The following is a 21,070-nucleotide window of genomic DNA, read 5'->3' as shown; positions in this document are numbered from 1 at the left end:
ATGAACAGGCTGGGCACTGCCAGGTGCGCACACCAGCGAAGAAGCAGTCAGAGGGGCGGCAGCCCAGGAGGCCACCGGTAAGCCCTGTCCCACTGGCAACCGAAGAGAGAAGAAGGCCCGCAAGGCTGCTTGTGGCTTCCATCCCACCAGCGGTCAAAGAAAAGAGGCCCAAGAGGCTGCCAGTGGACCCCATCCCACCAGCGGCCGAGAAGAGAACTCCACCAGGAGAGAGCCAGTTTGCCTGCTCCTCCTTGTGTGCTGGCCCTATGGAATTCCAAACTCTTGTGGCTAGCGTATGCTCTATGCTGATCTCACAATGCATGAGGGGGAGAGGTGTGAAGGGGAGGCTGCCTGGAGGTGCAATGGAGGTGTGAAGGGGAGGCTGCCTGGAGGGGGAGAGGTGTGAAGGAGAGGCTGCCTGGAGGTGCAATGGAGGTGTGAAGGGGAGGCTGCCTGGAGGGGGAGAGGTGTGAAGGAGAGGCTGCCTGGCGGTGCGATGGAGGTGTGAAGGGGAGGCTGCCTGGCGGTGCGATGGAGGTGTGAAGGGGAGGCTGCCTGGAGGTGCGATGGAGGTGTGAAGGGGAGGCTGCCTGGCGGTGCGATGGAGGTGTGAAGGGGAGGCTGCCTGGAGGTGCGATGGAGGTGTGAAGGGGAGGCTGCCTGGCGGTGCGATGGAGGTGTGAAGGGGAGGCTGCCTGGAGGTGCGATGGAGGTGTGAAGGGGAGGCTGCCTGGAGGTGCGATGGAGGTGTGAAGGGGAGGCTGCTTGGAGGTGCGATGGAGGTGTGAAGGGGAGGCTGCCTGGAGGTGTGAAGGGGAGGCTGCCTGGAGGTGTGTTTGTGGGAGAGAGCCTGTGTAAGTGAGCCAGAGCATGTATGTTTGAAAGAAAGCATGTGGTAATGAAACTGTATTTGTGTGAGGAAGCGATGCGTGTGCAAGTGGGAGACTGCATGTGAGAGAGCATGAATGGGAGCCTCTGTGTGTGTGTGGAAGTGGCAACCTGCTTGTGAGAGTGAGAGCCTGTGTGTGTGTGTGAGCCTGCATGTGAGAGAGAGCATGTGAGAACCTATGTGTGTGGAAATGTAAGAGTGAGAGCTTGTATGTGTCTGTGAGGGGACATGGGAGAGACAGCTTATGTGTGGGGAGAGAGTGGGAGTCTACATGTGAGAGAGCATATGAGTGGAAGCCTGAATGAGAGAATTTGTGAGAGTGGGAACCTGTGTGTATATGAGAGAGAACATGAGTGGAAGCCTGTGTGAGAGAAAGCATGAGTATGAGACAGTTCATGTGAAAGAGAGTCTGTGTTTGTGTATGAAAGAGCAAGGAAAGAAGACGAGAGAGAAGAAACAATAGCAAGATCCTGAAAAAGGAATTAGCAAAAGACAGATAAGGGGAAAAAAGAGACTGATCGATTAGAAAAATAAAACAAATCAGACACCAAAGGTAAAATATGCCATCTTTGGGAATGTGCATTTCTTATATATTGTATTTTGCTATTTCTTCAGTATTCCAGTGTTCACAGAGGCTAAGGCTGGTTCCCCAAGCTTTCCATTTCAGTTTTGTCTGTACGTTTGTTTCTAATTTGTAGTCCCTTATTCTGTATTGGGTAAGGGTCTGGCTGTGTTGTGCAGGTGTAAGAGAGATACAGTATTTTTGCTGGCATCTAGTTTCTCTGTAGGGATTTGTAACCATTTGGCTTTTTGTTTGCCCACTAGGTGTGGTGTATTAGTGTTCTAGGGTTTGGTGTAATACTTACTTTTGCTGTCTTTTTGTAAATAAGGTTGCTGCTGCTTGAGTCCTGAGAGCTACTGCTGTTATGGTATGGCAAGGTTCTAGGAGCTGTAGGGATTAGTTGTACTTCACAAAGTAGGACATTGGAGGGAGTTTGTTTTGCTATCAATAATGTGGCCCCAGAATTTGAATTTTATTTTTTTTTACATGTCCTAGTTCTGTTCTTCACCTGTTCAAATCTTAAGTTCTTATGATGATTGCTGTTTTATTGTAGTTATAATATTTTCTGCATTTTTGGAAAGAGGATTCATAAAAATACATTGATCTTTGTTTTATTATGTGATTTGGATCTGATGTTTCTGTCAGCTGTTTGCTTTCTTTTTACATGATGTGTATTTATAAACTGCAATAAATATAGTACAGATTAAATAAATATAGTACAGATTAATAAGGTATTTTTAATACTGGTGAGTGCTTGAAATAATAAAATTAAAATATTTTAAAAGTTTCACTCATGATGAAACTACTTAGTGTGCACCTGACAATGGGATTCTAACGCATTATTTATCAAGAGTACAACTAGTAGGGCCTGCCCTGTATGTCAACTATGCATCCATGTTAACCTTGGGCCCCTCAAAACAATTTCTGGCTACACCACTGGGAGAGGCCAGGGGACGTGGTTGATAGGAGGAGGGAGAGCAGTAAGGACTGGGGAGGGTTAGGAGGAGGGAGGGAGAAAGTATGAGAAGACAAAGGAAGGAGTTGTTTTGCCATGGATCCAGGTCCAGGTAGATCTAAACCAAGCCTGATCCTCCAAAGGCAGAAAAGCCAGCAAAGACAGGAGCAGACCTTAACAAGCCGTCTTTGCAGCACGTGTGAGGCTGAAGACTCTGAAAGAGCTGGGAAGTTTGGCTTTCTGGCACAATCTTTCCTCTCCTCTCAGGAAGGGTTTCTAGGGGCTCCTGATCTAGTTGCTCTTTTTCCTATGCTTGCTGCCTCTTCTGCAAGTCAATCAGCTGCATCTGCTCATGTGGGCTCATGGAGCCCGGCTTTTCTGAAGAGCCAAATGTCAGTGGTACCAGCTTCTGCTCCTGTAGGCTCGAGGAGCTGGCTTTCTATCGCTGTGCTCACGTGAGCCATACTCTGCTGCACTGGGCAACAGCTCCCCTGTCCGGCAGGCTCATGGAGCCCGACTCTTCCGGTTGCTGTGCTCCCATGAGCCCCATGCTCTTCATGAAGATTCTGCTGCAGTGGCTCTTCCTCTTCCAGGGGGCTCATTGACGCATAGTCTAAATGTACGCAGCTACAAACTGTAGTATTTAAACATGGTTAGTTTTAAATATGGTTGTATTGATATTGTTCAGTTCCATTTTTCCTCTGCCACTGGCTCCTCTTCTTCCCAGTTCGAATACCTCTGTTTTATTGTAACTTTCATTATCTTTATGTTCATGTTTAACGTTATTTCCCCCTTGTTCCATGTAAACCGATATGATATGATCTGTATCATGAATGTCGGTATAAAAAAGCACTAAATAAATTATCTATTTTTAAAAAAATGAAAATTAGATTAGTTATCAGATACTGTGGCAAGTCAGTATGGAGCTATGATTTTGGGATCTTGACAGGTTATATCTTCCAGGGTCATCTTTAGATTTTCAACAGGGGGGAAATGAAAAATCGAAGGGTTCAGCCACTATTGTACAATGTTGCACTGTTATATAAAGATCTACCTAACACTACACTGCCCTCTTCTGGAAATCGGGGAACAAAATTTGTAAAAATAAATTTCCTAATTTGCTCATTTAGATGGTAACTTTCAAACAGCCGCACGGGCGAACATGTACACGCGTATGCTGGCTGTCGCCTATAGACATGGCCATTTTATAACATATGCATGAATATGCACATATGACATAAAATCGGCTGTAGGCGCAATTTTATATGGACTCACACATGTGCGTGCAAATGCTAGCACTGCAGTGTAAGTGGTGGGACTTTATTAGATACCGGTAATTGCGTCAGCGTGCGTATCACCAATTCATTCCCAGGTCGCCCAAGTAAAGGATAGGACTTCCTAACCCCCTAGTTAATCTGCCTCCCTTTTAGCTCCAATCCTTAAAAGCCCGCTAACTAGCCTCGTATTTTTGTTTCGTTACTTCTCACAGGACAAGCAGGATGATAGTCCTCACATATAGGTGACATCACAGGATGGAGCCCAATCCCGGAACACTTTTGTCAAAGTTTCTAGAACTTTGGCACCTACTGGGCATGCCCAGCATGGCACTAAACCTGCAGCCAGCAGGGGTCCCCCTTCAGTCTTCTTTTTTCTGCGCAGCAGTAGCCACGCGGGTTAAGGAGCTCCACAGAGATTCCTGACAGGAAATTTCCTCATGGAATTACTAATAACTTTCTTACCCCACAGGGGTCCCTCCTTCGAATTTTTCACTCCGCGGTACTCCAGTAAGTTTTTACCCGTTTTCGGTCGATTCCCGTCTAGGTTGGCCCTCGCGGCCTACTGGCCGCCGACCATACCGCGGCTCAATTTTTTCAAAGGCCATGGCATCGGGGTTCTGTCGGTGCCCGGACTGTACTCGCACCATGACCTCATAAAGTCTGTGTAATGTGTCTCAGGTGTGAGCATGATGTCTTGACCTGCACCAAATGTGCCTTAATGACACCAAAAGGTCGCAAGGCCAGAATGGAGAAAATGGAATTTCTCTTCCGTGCTCAAACCCCAACGCCGTCTATTGCTTTGACGTCGTCGGAACCGGCACCGTCCACTTCGCGCCAGTATCGGCCACCGGCCAGTGACCGCCCGGCATCGACGACTTCTCGGCCTTCGACTACCTCTACTCACCCTCAGGACCGAGGGGATCGTAGAGGGAAACATCGCCATCGAAACCAGAAGTCTCGGACCATCGAGGAAGGAAAATCATCGACCTCGCCATCGTCCGAGCTGCCGTCGAAGAAACCCCGTCCAGAAAAGGCACCGACCCTTTCTGCGACCGGGTCACCGAGGCAATCCTCACCCGGACGGGTATCGGGAGCCGCGACTCCGCCTTTAACGGTGGTCCCTCCAGCTATGCCTCTGCTTCCTTCTCCCCTTCCGGAGTCGGGGGCTCCTTGCTCAAGGTCTCCATGAAGAATTGGACCGGATGGTCCAGGAGGCCATCTCAAAGGTGATGCACAGACTCCAACTTCCCCCGGCACCGAAATCGATGCCGATTGCGGAAACGACCATCGATCCCATTCCAGCAGCATTGGCACCACTGCTCTCAAAAGATGGAAGCGCTTATCGCCGCTTTTCCACCGATGGATCCTGGGTCACCGATGGCTCCGGTGCCCTCCCCGCTTACTCTGTCATTGGAAGGATAAACACTGTTCCGCATCCCTCCATCGGGAGTTCTACTGATGCGTCCATCGGTGCCACCGATCCATCGATGCCCTTGATGCCTGCACCGATGGCTTCGAGGCCTTCTTCGTTGCTTCCAGTTCTTCCCTCGATTCCTTCAGAGCCTAGACCAGGGCCTTAAGGGACTCCACTGTCCCGTCCCTCTCAGATTCCTAGAGGGGCAGATGCTGATCCCTATGATACCTGGACTGATGATTCAGCACCAGACACCGATGACCTACCTTCGCCGCCGCCTTCTACTGAAAGCAGGAAGCGTTCTCTTCCAGAGGACCTGTCCTTCATAAATTTTGTGAAGGAAATGTCTGAATTGGTTCCCTTCCAATTACAGACTGAACAAGATGACAGGCATCAAATGATGGAGCTGTTACAATTCCTGGATGCTCCCAAGGAAATAACCTCCATCCCTATTCACCAGGTTCTTTTGGATCTCCTCAAAAAGAACTGGGAACATCCTGGCTCTGTTGCTCCAGTCAGCAGAAAAGCTGATACCACTTATTTGGTTCAGTCAGCCCCAGGATTCCAGAAACCTCAGTTGGATCACCAATCTGTGGTTGTAGAATCTGCCCAAAAGAGGGCAAGGAGATCAAAACCCCACTCTTCCTTTCCCCCAGGTAAGGAACAGAAATTCTTAGATGCCATTGGTCGCCGTGTCTTCCAGGGATCAATGCTCATCTCCCGGATCGCTTCTTACCAGCTCTATATGACCCAGTACAACAGGGTCTTATTTAAGCAGATATAGGACTTTGCAGAATCCCTGCCCCAGCAATTCCAGGAACAGCTTCAAACCCTGGTGCCCAAGGGTTTTGAGGCAGGAAAGCATGAAATAAGATCCTCTTATGATATCTTTGACACCGCTTCCAGGGTATCTGCAGCTGCTATTTCGGCAAGAAGATGGGCCTTGCTCAAGTCTTCAGACTTGCGCCCTGAAGTACAAGACAGAGTCTATGATCTGCCCTGTGTAGGAGACAATCTGTTTGGCGAGCAGATTCAACGGACGGTGGCGAAACTCAAGGAGCATCATGAGACCCTTCGATAACTCTCTCTGATGCCTTCTGAATATTCCTCCAAACTGCCATTCAGGAAGGACACTAAAAAGTCATTCTTCCATCCAAAGAAGTCCTATCCACCACCGTCTAGAACTCATTCTACGAGACCTTTCCAAAAGGCCCAGTCTCGTCAGCCACGGAAACAAAAGCCTCAAGCAGCTCCTCAGCTGGGCCCTGCTTTCGGCTTTTAACTCCTGCATAGCGAGCAGCAGCCAGCTTCCACTGCCTCAGTGGGAGGTCGATTGTGCCATTTCAACAACAGTTGGCACTCAATCACCTCAGACCAGTGGGTCCTGGCCATAATCACTCAAGGTTATCATCTGAACTTTCTCTCCATCCCAAGGGCAGACTTGGACACATTGCAGGCAAAAGCTTTTCTACTTCGACAGCGAGCGCTCACTCTCATTTCTCTCGCACACTAGCTACAGTCTCAGCACTGCACGACTGCACGCCACTTCCTCATCCTGCTGGGACATATGGCATCCTCAGTACAGGTTACCCCAACGGCTGCTTGGCCATGAGTCATGCAGTGGACCCTAAGGTCACAATGGACTCAGTCTGTCCAACCTCTTTCGGCCACTGTCCACATCACCGACCCACTTCGCCAATCTCTAGCATGGTGGCAAAATCAACTCAGTCTCCTCCAAGGTCTGCCCTTCCAAGCTCCAGACCCTCAAATAATTCTCACCACCAATGCTTCCGACCTCGGCTGGGGAGCACATGTCGCCAATTTGCAAACCCAAGGAACTTGGTCTCCAGAGGAAGCCAAACACCAAATCAATTTCCTGGAGCTACGAGCAATCAGATATGCTCTCAGGGTGTTTCGAGATTGCCTGTCCAACCAAGTGATGTTGATAAAGACGAACAATCAGGTGGCCATGTGGTACATCAACAAACAAGGAGGGACGAGCTCCTTCCTACTTTGTTGGGAAGCGGCACAGATATGGGCGGAGGCCCTCTCCCACTCGATGTACCTCAAGGCCACCTACTTGCTGGGAGTGGACAATGTGTTAGCGGACAAGCTGAGTCACGCCTTTCAACCGTATGAGTGGTTCCTCGACCCCACAGTGGTGGACTCAATATTCCAACGTTGGGGTTATCCCCACATAGACCTCTTTGCCTCACCTCAAAATCGCAAAGTAGAGAACTTTTGCTCTCTCACTCGTAGCCAGCACTCACAGCCACATGATCCTGATAGCACCTCATTGGCCAGGCCAAGTGTGGTTTCCAATACTTCAGGATCTCTCCATTCGCAGGCACATTCCCTTGGGAAAGGACCCGCTTCTGATCACTCAAAATGACGGGTACCTATGCCACCCCAATTTTCAAGCTTTGTCCCTGATGGCCTAGATGTTGAACGGTTTAATTCTTCAGCCACTTAACCTTTCGGGGCCAGTTTCCCGTGTCCTGATTGCTTCATGGAAGTCTTCCACGAGAAAGTCTTACCTATACCAATGGAACAGGTTTAAATCATGGTGTTCTTCTCAATCCCTTGACCCCTTTACCTATTCCACCACGAAGTTTCTAGACTATCTCTGGCACTTGTCAGAATCTGGTCTAAAAACGTCCTCCATCAGAATACATGTCAGTGCAGTAGCTGCCTTCCATAAAGGTATCTGGGACGTTCCTATTTCAGTACAACCCCTCGTAACTCGTTTTCTGAAGGGCTTGCTTCACCTCAAGCCTCCACTGCGTCCTCCGGCCCCTTCTTGGGACCTCAACCTGGTTTTGGGTTGGCTCATGAAACCACCATTCGAGCCTCTCCAATCCTGTGATCTTTGCTATCTCGCATGGAAAGTGATTTTTCTTTTGGCAATAACATCTGCTCGCAGAGTTAGTGAGTTACAGGCCCTAGTTACCTATCCGCCTTACACTAAACTTCTGCAGGACCGGGCAGTACTCCGCACTCACCCTAAGTTCCTACCTAAGGTAGTATCGGAGTTTCACATTAATCAATCCATTATACTACCTACCTTCTTTCCCAGGCCCCACTCCAACCCAGGAGAACAGGCTCTGCATACCCTTGGCTGTAAACGTGCTCTAGCGTTCTATCTAGACCATACAGCCCACAGGAAAAGCACTCAATTGTTTGTCTCTTTCCATTCCATCAAATTGGAGCAGCCTGTGGGTAAGCAGATTCTCTCCTCCTGGTTAGCGGACTGCATATCATTTTGCTATCAGCAAGCAGGCATTCCACTTCAAGACCGTGTTAAAGCACACTCTGTCAGGGCCATGGCAACTTCAGTAGCACACCTACGCTCGGTGCCGCTTCCTGATATTTGTAGGGCTGCTACCTGGAGTTCTCTCCATACCTTTACAGCCCAATATTGTTTAGACAAGGCTGGAAGACAAGATTCCATCTTCGGCCAGTCTGTCTTGCGCAACCTATTTACAACTTGTCGTACCAACACCTTTCCGCCTGCCCATTAGGGTTCAGGATGCCCTCTAACAAATTTCACCCCAGTACTAGTGCCTATTGCATATCCGGGTACATTTGGTGCATTTCTCGGACATCCTCAGCTCGGTACTCACCCATATGTGAGGACTACTGTCCTGTGAGAAAGCAAATGTTGCTTACCTGTAACAGGTGTTCTCACAGGACAGCAGGATTTTAGTCCTCACAAAATCCGCCCGCCGCCCCGCGGTGTTGAGTTCGTTCCGATTTCTTATTTTATTTTTCGGCACTTCCTGTAGCTTTAAACAAGACTGAAGGGGGACCCCTCCTGGCTGTAGGTTTAGTGCCATGTTGGGCATGCCCGGGAGGTGCCAGTCAAAGTTCTAGAAACTTTGACAAAAGTGTTCCGTGATTGGGCTCCATCCTGTGATGTCACCCATATGTGAGGACTAACATCCTGCTGTCTTGTGAGAACACCTGTTACAGGTAAGCAACATTTGCTTTATGTGCCATCCATAGCAGAAGTTGCATTGCATGGTAGGAGACCCCAGCACACACTTGTGAGTTTAAATACATGCACATTTCATGTTACATGCCCATGTCCCGCCCAGCCATGGACCTTTTTTTTGCCTTTCCTATTTGTGCACGTACCAGGAGATATTGTGCGTACTCGGGCTCTTCTTAAAATCCATGCATCACATGTCAGCCCAAGATGCTTGCCTATCTCCCGGCTTTGGCACACATGTGGCTTTTAAAATTTTGCCTTCTACTGTCTCCTCCCGCACCATCCATGATCTGAATATTGTATTTGTTGTAATAGCATTCAAAAACTTCTGTACTTTATAGTTCATTCTGAACATGAATTCTTATCTTTTTCTCTTGTCAGGTGTACATTCCAAGCAGAGTGGCTGTTGTGCTTCAAAATATGGATATACCAAACTGAAACTTGCAATTTTGAATAAACCAGACTCATTGTAGAAAGGAAACTTGTAAGATAAGGAAATATAAAGTGTAAAATTGTAGCTTGAATAATTGAACAGGATATTGCACTCTTATGTGGCTGAAGTGGTGTAAAAATGGAAGATTTTCACAAAGTCAAAAAATGAGGGAAAAAATGCCTCAATATTAGAGGATGCAGAATATTTTTAAATACTTCAGAATAGCTGATGCACTGATAGTATCAATTTCTTTGCTCTACTGCACTATTCTTTCTCTGCATTCAGTCCTGTTTAGTGATCTATGGAAACTTAGAACTCAGTACAACATACCATTTAATGTTGTTTTGGAACAAGGCTTTTAAACTGCAATGCTCCAAAGCTGCAGACTGGTCTGGTTTTCAGTCTATCCCTAATGAAAATGTATGAGAGAGATTTGCAAGCACTCAATTATATACAATGGTACTTCATGCATATTCATTAAGGATAGCCTGAAAACCAGATTGGTTTGTGGATTTTGAGTATTGCAGTTTGGTGCCCCTGTATTACATCAGTCATCCATCTGGTACAAAGGAAAGCCTGGATAATGACAAGTCTTCACTGTATTTGACGCAAGACTCAAAAAGTCAACACTGCAACCATCTTCATCTTACTGTAATATCATGCAGATGACATCAAACTCCAACAGTGGAATAACTCAGCAAGTCACGTCGCCCTCTGCAGTGAGCTTCCTGTTAAAAATGTTATTTGTCAATTAATATCCAATCAGCAACAAAAGCTGGTTTGCTGACAAGTACTGAAGTTTGAACGGCAAAACTTTATCAGGGACAAGGTAATAAAAAGTGTCATATCACTGAAGCTGTACTTGTCTCCCAGCAGCACCATAAAAGATTACATGAAGCACAAATGGAAAAGCATGTTATTGGGTGCCAGAAATGGCCTTTGAGCTTAAAACTGTATCAGTATTACAGTCTTAAATTTAATATTTGAAATTAGAATTTGTTACTGTGAAAATGAAAATTATTTTTGATCACCGTATTCATAAATGCCAAAAACTTCACTTTTGCACTATTTCTGGACTGAAATGGATTTGATTGAAATGGATTCCAGAAAGCATCCTGAAGTTTTTGTACTTTCTTGTAGTATAATAACATTATTAATGAATTGCAGAAATTAATTGCCTTGGTTTTAGTCCTGACAAAAAGAGGCTTATGCATATTAAATTTTGAAAAGCAACTGGCAAGCACAACTAATGTGCATGCTATGTTGACTCTGGTTACTCTCTTACTTTGATTATAGAGACAGCTATTATTGTGCAACTGAGTCTTTAATAAATGCCATAAAAAAAATACAGAAGGAAAGAACCAATATAAAAAAAAAAAAGCAATTCTGATTTGTTGTCCATCAGAGCAGTTGTCCTTGTGAGAAATGTATTAACTGTGAGCCCAGTTTTCAGAGACGCCTAGCCGCTACTAAGTTAGGCGATTAGCTCTTTTAGACTCAAAATGACACCACCTCTGCCCCCAGCTAAATCTTAATCTGGTCATCTAGATTCACTGGGTGGCTAGATTTTGGCAGCTTTATTAGAATTTAGCCAGCTAATGCTGATTTTCTGCATTAGCCAGCAAACCCTGAGTGAACAAAAGGTTGACCTAAATCTAGCCAGCTACATTTTAGCTGGCTAGATTTAAGGATTTTCAGCTGCAGCCAACTAAATTGTCACTGAAATTGAGCCTAAGGTAGTTGGCTACTATGTCTTAGATGGGCTATCTTAAAAGTACTCTAGGACTGGTTAAAAATGTACCCTATGTGTGAAATAATGAACAAATACATTTTTGCATTTGATTTTGATAATTTATAGTAATATAACTGAAATATTGCAAAGACTATGGAATAAATTATACAGTATGATAAAATGTAATTGGGGAAAAGTCTTTCTAACCTTAAAGATAATGGAGAAACTGTTTATATTTTTTAATGTCCCTCTGCATTCTTCAACAATGCAGTGTCTTGATTTCCTGTATGTGTTTGGCTTTTCTGTGTATTTTGTGTTCTATGACATATATGGGGCTCCATAAAAGTCATGTAAAAATGTTTGTTTGAAAAACCACCAAATAAACTAGAAAGTATCATGTATAGTTTTGTTTTTGTTTTTTTTTTAACACCCAAATTTTATCTGAGGGGGCATGAATCAGACCCTTATGGGTACATTTTAAAAAAGAGCGCGCGCGTACTTTTGTTCGCGCACCAGGCACGAACAAAAGTACGCTGGATTTTATAAGATACATGCGTAGCTGCGCGTATCTTATAAAATCTGAGGTCGGCGCGCGCAAGGGGGTGCACATTTGTGCAACTGTGCACAAGGGGGTACACATTTGTGCAACTTGCGCGCGCCAAACCCTGCGCGCACTGCCCGTTCCCTCCGAAGCCGCTCCGAAATCGGAGCGGCCTCGGAGGGAACTTTCCTCCGGGCAGTAGTAACTTACGTGCGCTGGCGCAGCAGGCCCCAACACAGGCCGCTGTGTCGGGGCACTCGGCCACACCCCCAGCCGACACCACGCCCCCTGGCCATGCCCCCAACTGTCCCTTTTTGCAAGCCCCGGGACTTACGCGCATCCCGAGCCTATGCAAAATAGGCTCGGCGCACGCAGGGCTGTTTTAGAAGGGTTACGCGCGTACCTTATGCGCGTAACCCTTTTAAAATCCGGCCCTTAGTGTCCACCTCACTGTTTCAAGTAAGAACTCTTCAGGATCAGGTAAAAATAGATACATATTATCTGCAGATAATAATTATTTCAACTCTGTTCTGTTTTACAGCCTGAAATCATTCACTGCTCAATGCCTTCTTTTTTGTGGAGGTCACCAGTCATGGATCTTCACTTTCCTGCTATTTTCCTGGGGATTTTCTTCTAGCACAGGCAGGAATCATTCATTGTGAGGCCACATGGTCTATTTCTCCCCTTTGTGTCCTTGGGTAGGATTTTTGGTTGCTTTTTAAAGGTTCCATTTGTCATGCCCAATTGGTACACTAGCTACCCATGGTTGAGTTCAATTTTGCGCCTTGAGTGTTTTGTCCAGCAGCTTTAAGAGATGCCTTCTGGAAAAAAAATCCCACAGCTTAGTAAATAGACCCCTAAGTTTGTACCTGAGGGAATGAAAGGTGAAATGACTTGCCCAAGGTCAAAAAGAGCACCAGCAAGCTTTGGCCCCTGGCTTCTGTGGAATTAGAGTAGAAAGACCCATATTTTGTAGGTCTTGAGGTCTCCTGTTTGTAGATCAGCTATACGGAGAATGATACTGTGAAACAAATATTTTACAAAGCTTAGTAAGTCAGTTGTTTACTATAAGCTGCTAAAGTCTTATGTTAGTGAAATTGTGTTGAAATCAAAGAAATAAGGTTATTTTGGATCTTCCCCTTAGTCACTGAATATTGCAGTGCTTGCTGTTTGCTATAATGAAAAATATTAGTATTGCTACAGACACCCAGTGTGAGATGGCTCTCAAAATGGAGGGCCTAAGGACACATCACCTTAAAGCATGAAATGGCTGATGAGATCTAAGATGGTGGAAAAAGGGTGTTGCTTTACATTATTGCATAGGTATACAGGGTAATAAGTAATTGGGTTGGGAATGGTAGATCGGACCCAAGGTTGGTTAAGAACATAGCAACTGAACATTAGAATATGATGCAAGGGAATACATAAACACAGTAACATAATGACAGCAGAAAAGGACCGAATGATCCACCAAGTCTGCCCAGCAAGCTTATGCCAGTATCTGCTGCACTGTTTCAGATTTATCAGACTAAAAGTCAGGGCCCTTGGATGTTGTTTGAATCCAATTTCCCTTAACCTTTGCCATGAAAGCAGAGAGCAGTGTTGGATTTGCATCAAAACTATTAGGCTTAGTGATTAACGCCCGAATTTTCAAAGCATAGTGCATGTAAAATCCAGGGATTATGCTTGTGGCCGGGCCATGCATACACAGAGTGCATTTTAGAAGCAGCCCGGCCATGCACGTAACCCCTGGTATATGCAGAAGTGCCAGGCCAATGAAAAGGGGAGCGAGGTTGGGATGGGGCCCGATTGGGACAGCAGCAGGCCGGCACGCCAAAGTTACTTTTGCTCCAAAGGAGCAGTAAGGTAAAAAAAAAAACAAAAAAATATTTGAGTAGCTAGGTGGGTGTTAGAGGTCAGAGAGGAGAGGGGAAAAGGAGGAAGGGTAGTAGGGGTATTGGAAAATTCCCTCCCAGTCCGCTTCTTAATTGGAGCAGACTGTGAGGGAACTGGGCAAAGGCCCAATCTCATTGCCGCCCATACTTTACAAATCCCCCCCCCCCCCCCCCCCCGCCGCATGCATGAATATTAAAATCTGGCACGTATGTGTACGTGGGAATTGTATTTTATAACAAACACATGCATGTTATAAAATAGCCGCATCCATGTGCGTGCACCAGGAACCATGCGCACATGGACGCCTGTGCAAGCCTTCGAAAATCGACCCCTAAGGGTAGTAAGTTCTGCATCAGCTAGTTATCACAATGTTTTAGTTCTCCAGACCATAAATGTCGGGGCCCTTGGTTGCTGTGTGAATCCAGTTCCCCTTTTCTCATTGCCGTTGAAGCAGAGAGCAATGAATGGAGTTGCATTAACAGTGTCAAGGCTTAACTGTTAAGGGGGAGCAACTGCCACACCAGCAAGTTACACTAGTTACCCCCATGCACTCTTTTCTTTATTTTCCAACCTCTAGTCTTTAGGGATCCACAGTGTTTATCCCATGCCCCTTTCAATTCCTTGACTGTTTTAGTCTTCACCATCTCTTCCGGAAAGGGATTCCAGGCATTCACCAACCCTCTCCATGAAGAAATATTTCCTGTCATTGGTTCTCAGTCGTCCTCCCTATAGTTTAATTTGATGTCCCCTAGTTCTCACAGGACAAGCAGGTTGGTAGTCCTCACATATGGGTGACATCACAGGATGGAGCCCAATCACGGAACACTTTTGTCAAAGTTTTCAGAACTTTGGCCCCTACTGGGCATGCCCAGCATGGCACTAACCCTGCAGCCAGCAGGGGTCCCCCTTTAGTCTTCTTTTTTCTGGGCAGCAGTAGCCTTGCGGTAAAGGAGCTCTGCAGAGATTCCTGACAGGAATTTTCCTCACGGAATTACTAAAAGTTAATTTGCCCCACAGGGGTCCCTCCTTTAACTTTTTTCAGACCGCAGTACTCCGGTAAGTTTTTACCCGTTTTTCGTCAATTACCGTCGAGTTTGGCCCTTGTGGCCTACTGGCCGTCGACTGTACCGCGGCTTGATTTTTTGCCATGGAGTCAGGATTCCATCGGTGCCCAGATTGTAATCGCACCATGTCCATCACAGACCCCCCATAAAGTCTGTTATGTGTCTAGGACGCGAGCACAATGTCTTGACCTGCACCAAATGTGCCCTAATGACACCAAAAGGTCGCAAGGCCAGAATGGAGAAGATGGAACTTCTCTTCCGTGCTCAAACCCCGACTCCATCCATTGCATCGACATCGTCAGAACCGGCACCATCAACTTCACGCCAGCATCGACCACCGGCCGGTGACCATCCGGCATCGACATCTCGGCCATCGACACCCTCTACTCCCCCTCCCCTTTTCAGCTTCAATCTGAGCAAGATGACAGACACCAAATGATGGAGTTACTCCAATTTCTGGATGCCCCAAAAGTCATCACTTCCATTCCAATTCATCAGGTTTTTCTGGACCTTCTCAAAAAGAATTGGGGAAACTCCTGGATCTGTTGCCCCAGTAAACAAAAAAGCTGACTCTACTTACTTTGTACAGTCAGCACCTGGCTTTCAAAAACCTCAGCTAGACCACCACTCTGTCGTGGTAGAGTCAGCTCAAAAGAAAGCTAAAAGAATAAACCATACTCATCCATACCTCCTACTAAGGAGAACAAGTTCTTAGATAGTATCGGCAGGAAAGTGTACCAAGGGGCCATGCTCATTTCCAGGATAGCTTCTTACCAGCTGTATATGACCCAATACAATAGGGTCATTTTTAAGCAGCTACAAGAATTTTCAGATACCTTACCAGAACAATTCCAACAACACCTTCAAAACCTCATACTTAAAGGATTTGAAGCTGGAAAGCATGAGATAAGAACATCCTATGACATCTTCGATGCTTCCACTAGACTGTCTGCTACAGCCATCTCAGCAAGGCGCTGGGCTTGGCTTAAGTCTTCTGACCTTCGCCCGGAGATTCAGGACAGGCTCTCCGACCTGCCCTGTTTAGAGGATAATTTGTTTGGTGAACAAATTCACCAAATAGTTGCTGAATTAAAGGACCATCACGAGACCCTTAAACAGCTCTCATCGATTTCTTCTGACTTACCTTCTAAACAACCATTTGAGGGAACCTAAAAAGTCATTCTTCCGTCCATGGAAGTATTATCCCCCACACATCAAGTCCAGGTCAACGAGGCCGTATCAAAAGCCTCAGCCTCGTCAGCCTCGAAAGCAAAAGCCCACAACAGCTCCGCAACCAGGCCCTGCATCGGGGTTTTGACTTTCACTTAGAGAGCAGCTGCCTAATCCCTCTACCAAACATACCAGTAGGAGGTCGACTAAGCCACTTTACAGAAAGGTGGCATCACATCACCACAGATCAATGGGTGCTAGCGATAATTGCACAGGGTTACCATCTAAACTTCCTATCTCTTCCTGCGGACTCTCCACCTCTGCAAGCGTGGAGGCTTACCGACCACTCTGTTCTTCTAGAGCAGGAAGTTTCCCTTCTCCTCCAGTCCAACGCTATAGAACCCGTTCCTCTCTTGCAACAAGGACTAGGGTTCTATTCCAGGTACTTTCTGATCCCAAAAAAGTCAGGAGGACTTCGACCAATACTGGACCTACGGGCCCTCAACAAGTACCTTCTCAGAGAAAAGTTGGTAACCCTGAGCTCGCTTCTCCCTCTGCTGCAAAGAGAGGACTGGCTCTGCTCTCTAGTCCTCAAAGACGCTTATACCCACATTGCGATAACTCAATCTCACCGCAAATACCTCCGATTTCTAGTAGGCCAAAACCACTATCAATACCGAGTGCTTCCATTTGGCCTAGCATCCGCACCACGAGTTTTCACCAAATGTCTCGTAGTGGTTGCAGCGTTCCTCAGGAAGGAGGGCATCCATGTCTACCCCTACTTGGACGATTGGTTGATCAGGGCCACAACCCAGCAGATCGCTCGGTCTTCTCTGACCCTGACAATTCGAACTCTAATTTCTCTAGGATTTCTTGTCAACTACGAGAAATCCTACTTAATCCCATCTCAAACCTTATCCTTCATTGGAGCAGACTTGGACACTTTACAGGCAAAAGCCTTCCTTCCTCACCAACGGGTTCAAACCCTTGTGTCCCTAGCTCGCCAGCTGCAGTCTCAACCCACAGCCACAGCTCGCCAATTCCTCACTCTGCTGGGACACATGGCCTCCTCAGTTTATGTGACTCCAATGGCCCGTCTGGCCATGAGAGTCATGCAATGGACTCTGAAGTCACAATGGATCCAAGCCACTCAGCCTCTGTCGACCACTGTCCGCGTCACCAACGCGCTCCATCTGTCTCTTGCCTGGTGGAAAAATCAATCCAACCTCCTACAGGGCTTGCCTTTTCACCCACCAGATCCTCAAATCATTCTCACCACCGACGCTTCCAATGTCGGATGGGGAGCCCATGTAAACAGTCTACAAACTCAAGGATTCTGGTCTCCAGAGGAAGCCAAACACCAGATAAATTTCCTGGAGCTTCGAGCAATCCGATATGCTCTCAGAGCCTTTCAAGATTCCCTATCAAATCACATAATCTTGATTTAGACAGACAACCAGGTGGCCATGTGGTACATCAACAAGCAGGGAGGCACAGGCTCCTTCCTTCTCTGTCAGGAAACTGCACAGATTTGGGCAGAAGCCCTCTCCCGTTCCATGTACCTCAGGGCCACCTACTTGCCGGGAGTACAAAATGTCTTGGCAGACCAGCTAAGCCGAGTCTTCCAACCACACGAATGGTCACTCAATCCCTTGGTAGCGACCTCTATTTTCCAAAAATGGGGTTATCCCCACATAGACCTCTTTGCGTCCCCTCAGAACCACAAAGTGGCCAATTACTGCTCCCTCATTCAGAATCAGCACTCTCGGCCCAGGGATGCATTCTCCCTCCCGTGGACAACCTTTATGCATTCCCTCCACTTCCTCTTCTGTCGAAGACTCTTGTGAAGCTACGTCAGGACAAGGGAACCATGATCCTGATAGCACCTCACTGGCCACGTCAAGTGTGGTTTCCCATACTCCAGGATCTCTCCATCTGCAGGCACATTCCCTTGGGAAAGGACCCGCATCTGATCACTCAAAACGACGGATGCCTCCTCCATCTCAATCTCCAGGCCTTGTCCCTGACGGCATGGATGTTGAAAGGTTAGTCCTTCAACCACTTAACCTATCGGATTCAGTTTCTCGTGTCCTCATCGCTTCACGAAAGCCTTCCACAAGAAAATCTTATTCCTATAAATGGAAAAGGTACACATCATGGTGCACTTCTCAGTCCCTTGATCCCCTTTCCTGTCCAATTCCTAAATTTTTGGACTATCTTTGGCATCTGTCAGAATCAGGTCTAAAGACCTCTTCCATTAGAATGCATGTCAGTGCGGTAGCCGCCTTCCATAAAGGTATCGGGGTTGTCCCTATCTCAGTACAACCCCTTGTAACACGCTTTCTTAAAGGCTTGCTCCATTTGAAGCCACCTTTACGTCCTCCGGCCCCATCTTGGGACCTTAATCTGGTTCTTGGCCGCCTTATGAAACCACCCTTCGAACCTCTTCACTCCTGTGACCTTCGATATCTCATATGGAAAGTGATTTTCCTTCTGGCAATCACTTCAGCTCACAGAGTTAGTGAATTACAGGCCCTAGTTACCTGTCCGCCTTACACTAAATGTCTACAGGCCCGGGCAGTGCTCCGCACTCACCCTAAATTCTTACCTAAGGTAGTTTTGGATTTCACCCCAATCAATCCATCATACTACCTACCTTTTTTCCCAGGCCCCATTCCAAATCAGGAGAGCAGGCTCTGCATACCCTTGACTGTAAACGGGCTCTAGCCTTCTATCTAGACAGTACAGCTGCCCACAGGAAGAGCACTCAATTGTTCGTCTTTCCATCCTAACAAATTAGGGCAGCCTGTGGGTAAGTAGACTCTCTCCTCCTGGTTGGCAGACTGCATATCTTTTTGCTATCAGCAAGCGGGCATTCCATTTCAAGACCCTGTCAAAGCACACTCTGTGAGGGCCATGGCGACTTCAGTAGCACACCTAAGATTGATGCCACTTCCTGACATTTGCAGGGCTGCCACCTGGAGTTCTCTCCACACCTTTGCAGCCCACTATTGCTTGGACAAAGCCGGAAGTCAAGATTCCATCTTCGGCCAGTCTGTCCTTCGTAACCTGTTTACAATGTGACATAACACCCTTCCGCCTGCCCGGTGGGGTTCAGGATGCCCTCTACCAAATTCCACCCCAGCAGTTGTGCCTGTGCCACATCTTTGGGTACATTTGGTGCATGTTCGGACATCCTCAGCTCGGTACTCACCATATGTGAGGACTACCATCCTGCTTGTCCTGTAAGAAAGCAAATGTTGCTTACCTGTAACAGGTGTTCTCACAGGACAGCAGGATGTTAATCCTCACGAAACCTGCCCGCCGCCCCGTGGTGTTGGGTTCATAACGTTTTATTATTTTATTTTCCGGCACTGCCTGTAGCTTTTAAATAAGACTGAAGGGGGACCCCTACTGGCTGCCGGGTTAGTGCCATGCTGGGCATGCCCAGTAGGGGCCAGTCAAAGTTCTGGAAACTTTGTGTTTCGTGATTGGGCTCCATCCTGTGATGTCACCCATATGTGAGGACTAACATCCTGCTGTCCTGTGAGAACACCTGTTACAGGTAAGCAACATTTGCTTTCTATTGATTTCTTTCCAACTGAAAAGGTTTGACGATTGTGCATCATTAAAACCTTTCAGATATCTGAAGGTCTGTATCATATCTCCCCTGCACCTCCTTTCTGCCAGGGTGTACATATTCAGATCCTTTAGCCTCTCATCATAATTCTTCCAATGGTGACCCCTCACCATTTGGTCACTCTTCTTTGGACCGCCTCTATTCTGTCTTTATCTTTTATGAGATACGGGCACTAGTACTGAATGCAGTACTCCAGGTGAGGCCTCACCAAAAACCTGTACTAGGGCATTTTCATCTTTTTTTTTTTTTTTTAACTGGTTATTCCTCTCTTTATGCAGCCCAGCATTCTTCTGGCTTTAGCTATCGCCTTGTCACATTGCTTCGCCACCTTCAGCTCATCAGACACTATCATACCAAGGTCCCTCTCCTAGTCTGTGTGCATTAGTATTTCACTGATCATCACATTTATTTTATTTTATTTATTGGTGGATTTTTGTATACCGACATTCATTTAGTGAAAAAATCACATCAGTTTACATTTAACAAGAGAGATAACAAAAGGAAATTAAAAACTATTGCGGATGCAGGTAAAAATAAAACAGACTAGTAATTAAGCAAGTTAAATAACTGTTACCCTTCAGAGTGCTACAATTTATGAAAAGATATGGTAATTAAGGCTATTAAGCATACAGGTAATTAAAGGAATTTAAGCAAATTAAATTAAAACAAAAGGTCAATTAGCTGAGGGTGAGTCCAAAAAGTCAAAAATGGCTGAGAGAGATAGGAGTAATGGGAAAGGAAGGGATTTTGGCAAGAGATAATTATAAGAGTGAAGAGAGGCATCTATAAAGGTTGGCGATTACATTATTGTGCAGATTAGGTAAAGAGTCAGGGAAAGGCTTGTGAGAAAAGCCAGGTCTTAAGTTTTTGCTCCTTTGGATTGCTGCATCTCAGATGCATGACTCTGCACTTCTTGGCATTGAATCCCAGCTGCCAAATCTTTGACCAGTCTTCAAGTTTTCTTAAATCACATTTCATTCTCTCTACTCTTTCGGATGTGTCCACTTTGATGCAGATCTTAGAATCATCCGCAAATAGACAAATTGTACCTTTTATCCCTTCTGCCAGGTCGCTTACAAACATATTGAACAGAATTGATCCCAAAACCGACCCCTGAGGCACTCCACTTAATACCATTCTTCCTTCAGAGAGTATGTTACTCGCTGTCTCCTGTCATTCAACCAGTTTGCAATCCATGCTACTACCTTGGCATCCACTCCCTAGCTTCTCATTTTGTTCCTGAGTCAATGTGAGCCCATATCAAAAGCTTTACTAAAATCGAAGTAAATAACATCGAGAACTCTTCCCTGATCAAATTCTCTAGTCACCTAATCAAGAAAAGAAAACTCAATCAGATTTGTCTGAAAGGACCTTCCCCTGATGAATCCATGCTGCCTCAGGTCTAGCAACCCACCGGATTTTAGACAATTCACTATCCTTTCTTTCAGCAGAGTCTCCATTTTCCCACCACTGAGGTGAGGCTAACTGGCCTGTAGTTTCCCGCCT

The 21,070-nt window shown here is 46.3% G+C and overlaps 1 protein-coding gene across 2 annotated transcripts in view; it reads left to right on the top strand.

Annotated features, from left to right (window-relative positions):
• The window catches only part of GBE1 (1,4-alpha-glucan branching enzyme 1), a 153,406-nt gene extending 141,752 nt beyond the window's left edge, over positions 1 to 11,654 (top strand). For both annotated transcript variants that reach the window (XM_029588010.1, XM_029588011.1), the window contains one exon: positions 9,470 to 11,654. In XM_029588010.1, coding sequence (XP_029443870.1) covers positions 9,470 to 9,526 — 57 coding nt within the window. In that variant the 3' untranslated portion in view covers positions 9,527 to 11,654. The remainder of the gene's footprint in view (positions 1 to 9,469) is intronic.
• Positions 11,655 to 21,070: the final 9,416 nt, after the last annotated feature.

Source organism: Rhinatrema bivittatum, chromosome 2, assembly GCF_901001135.1.
Source record: "Rhinatrema bivittatum chromosome 2, aRhiBiv1.1, whole genome shotgun sequence".
In the NCBI taxonomy this organism is placed as follows: domain Eukaryota; kingdom Metazoa; phylum Chordata; class Amphibia; order Gymnophiona; family Rhinatrematidae; genus Rhinatrema; species Rhinatrema bivittatum.
Note: the sequence above shows the minus strand (reverse complement) of the source record. Positions and strands in the feature narration are given on the sequence as shown.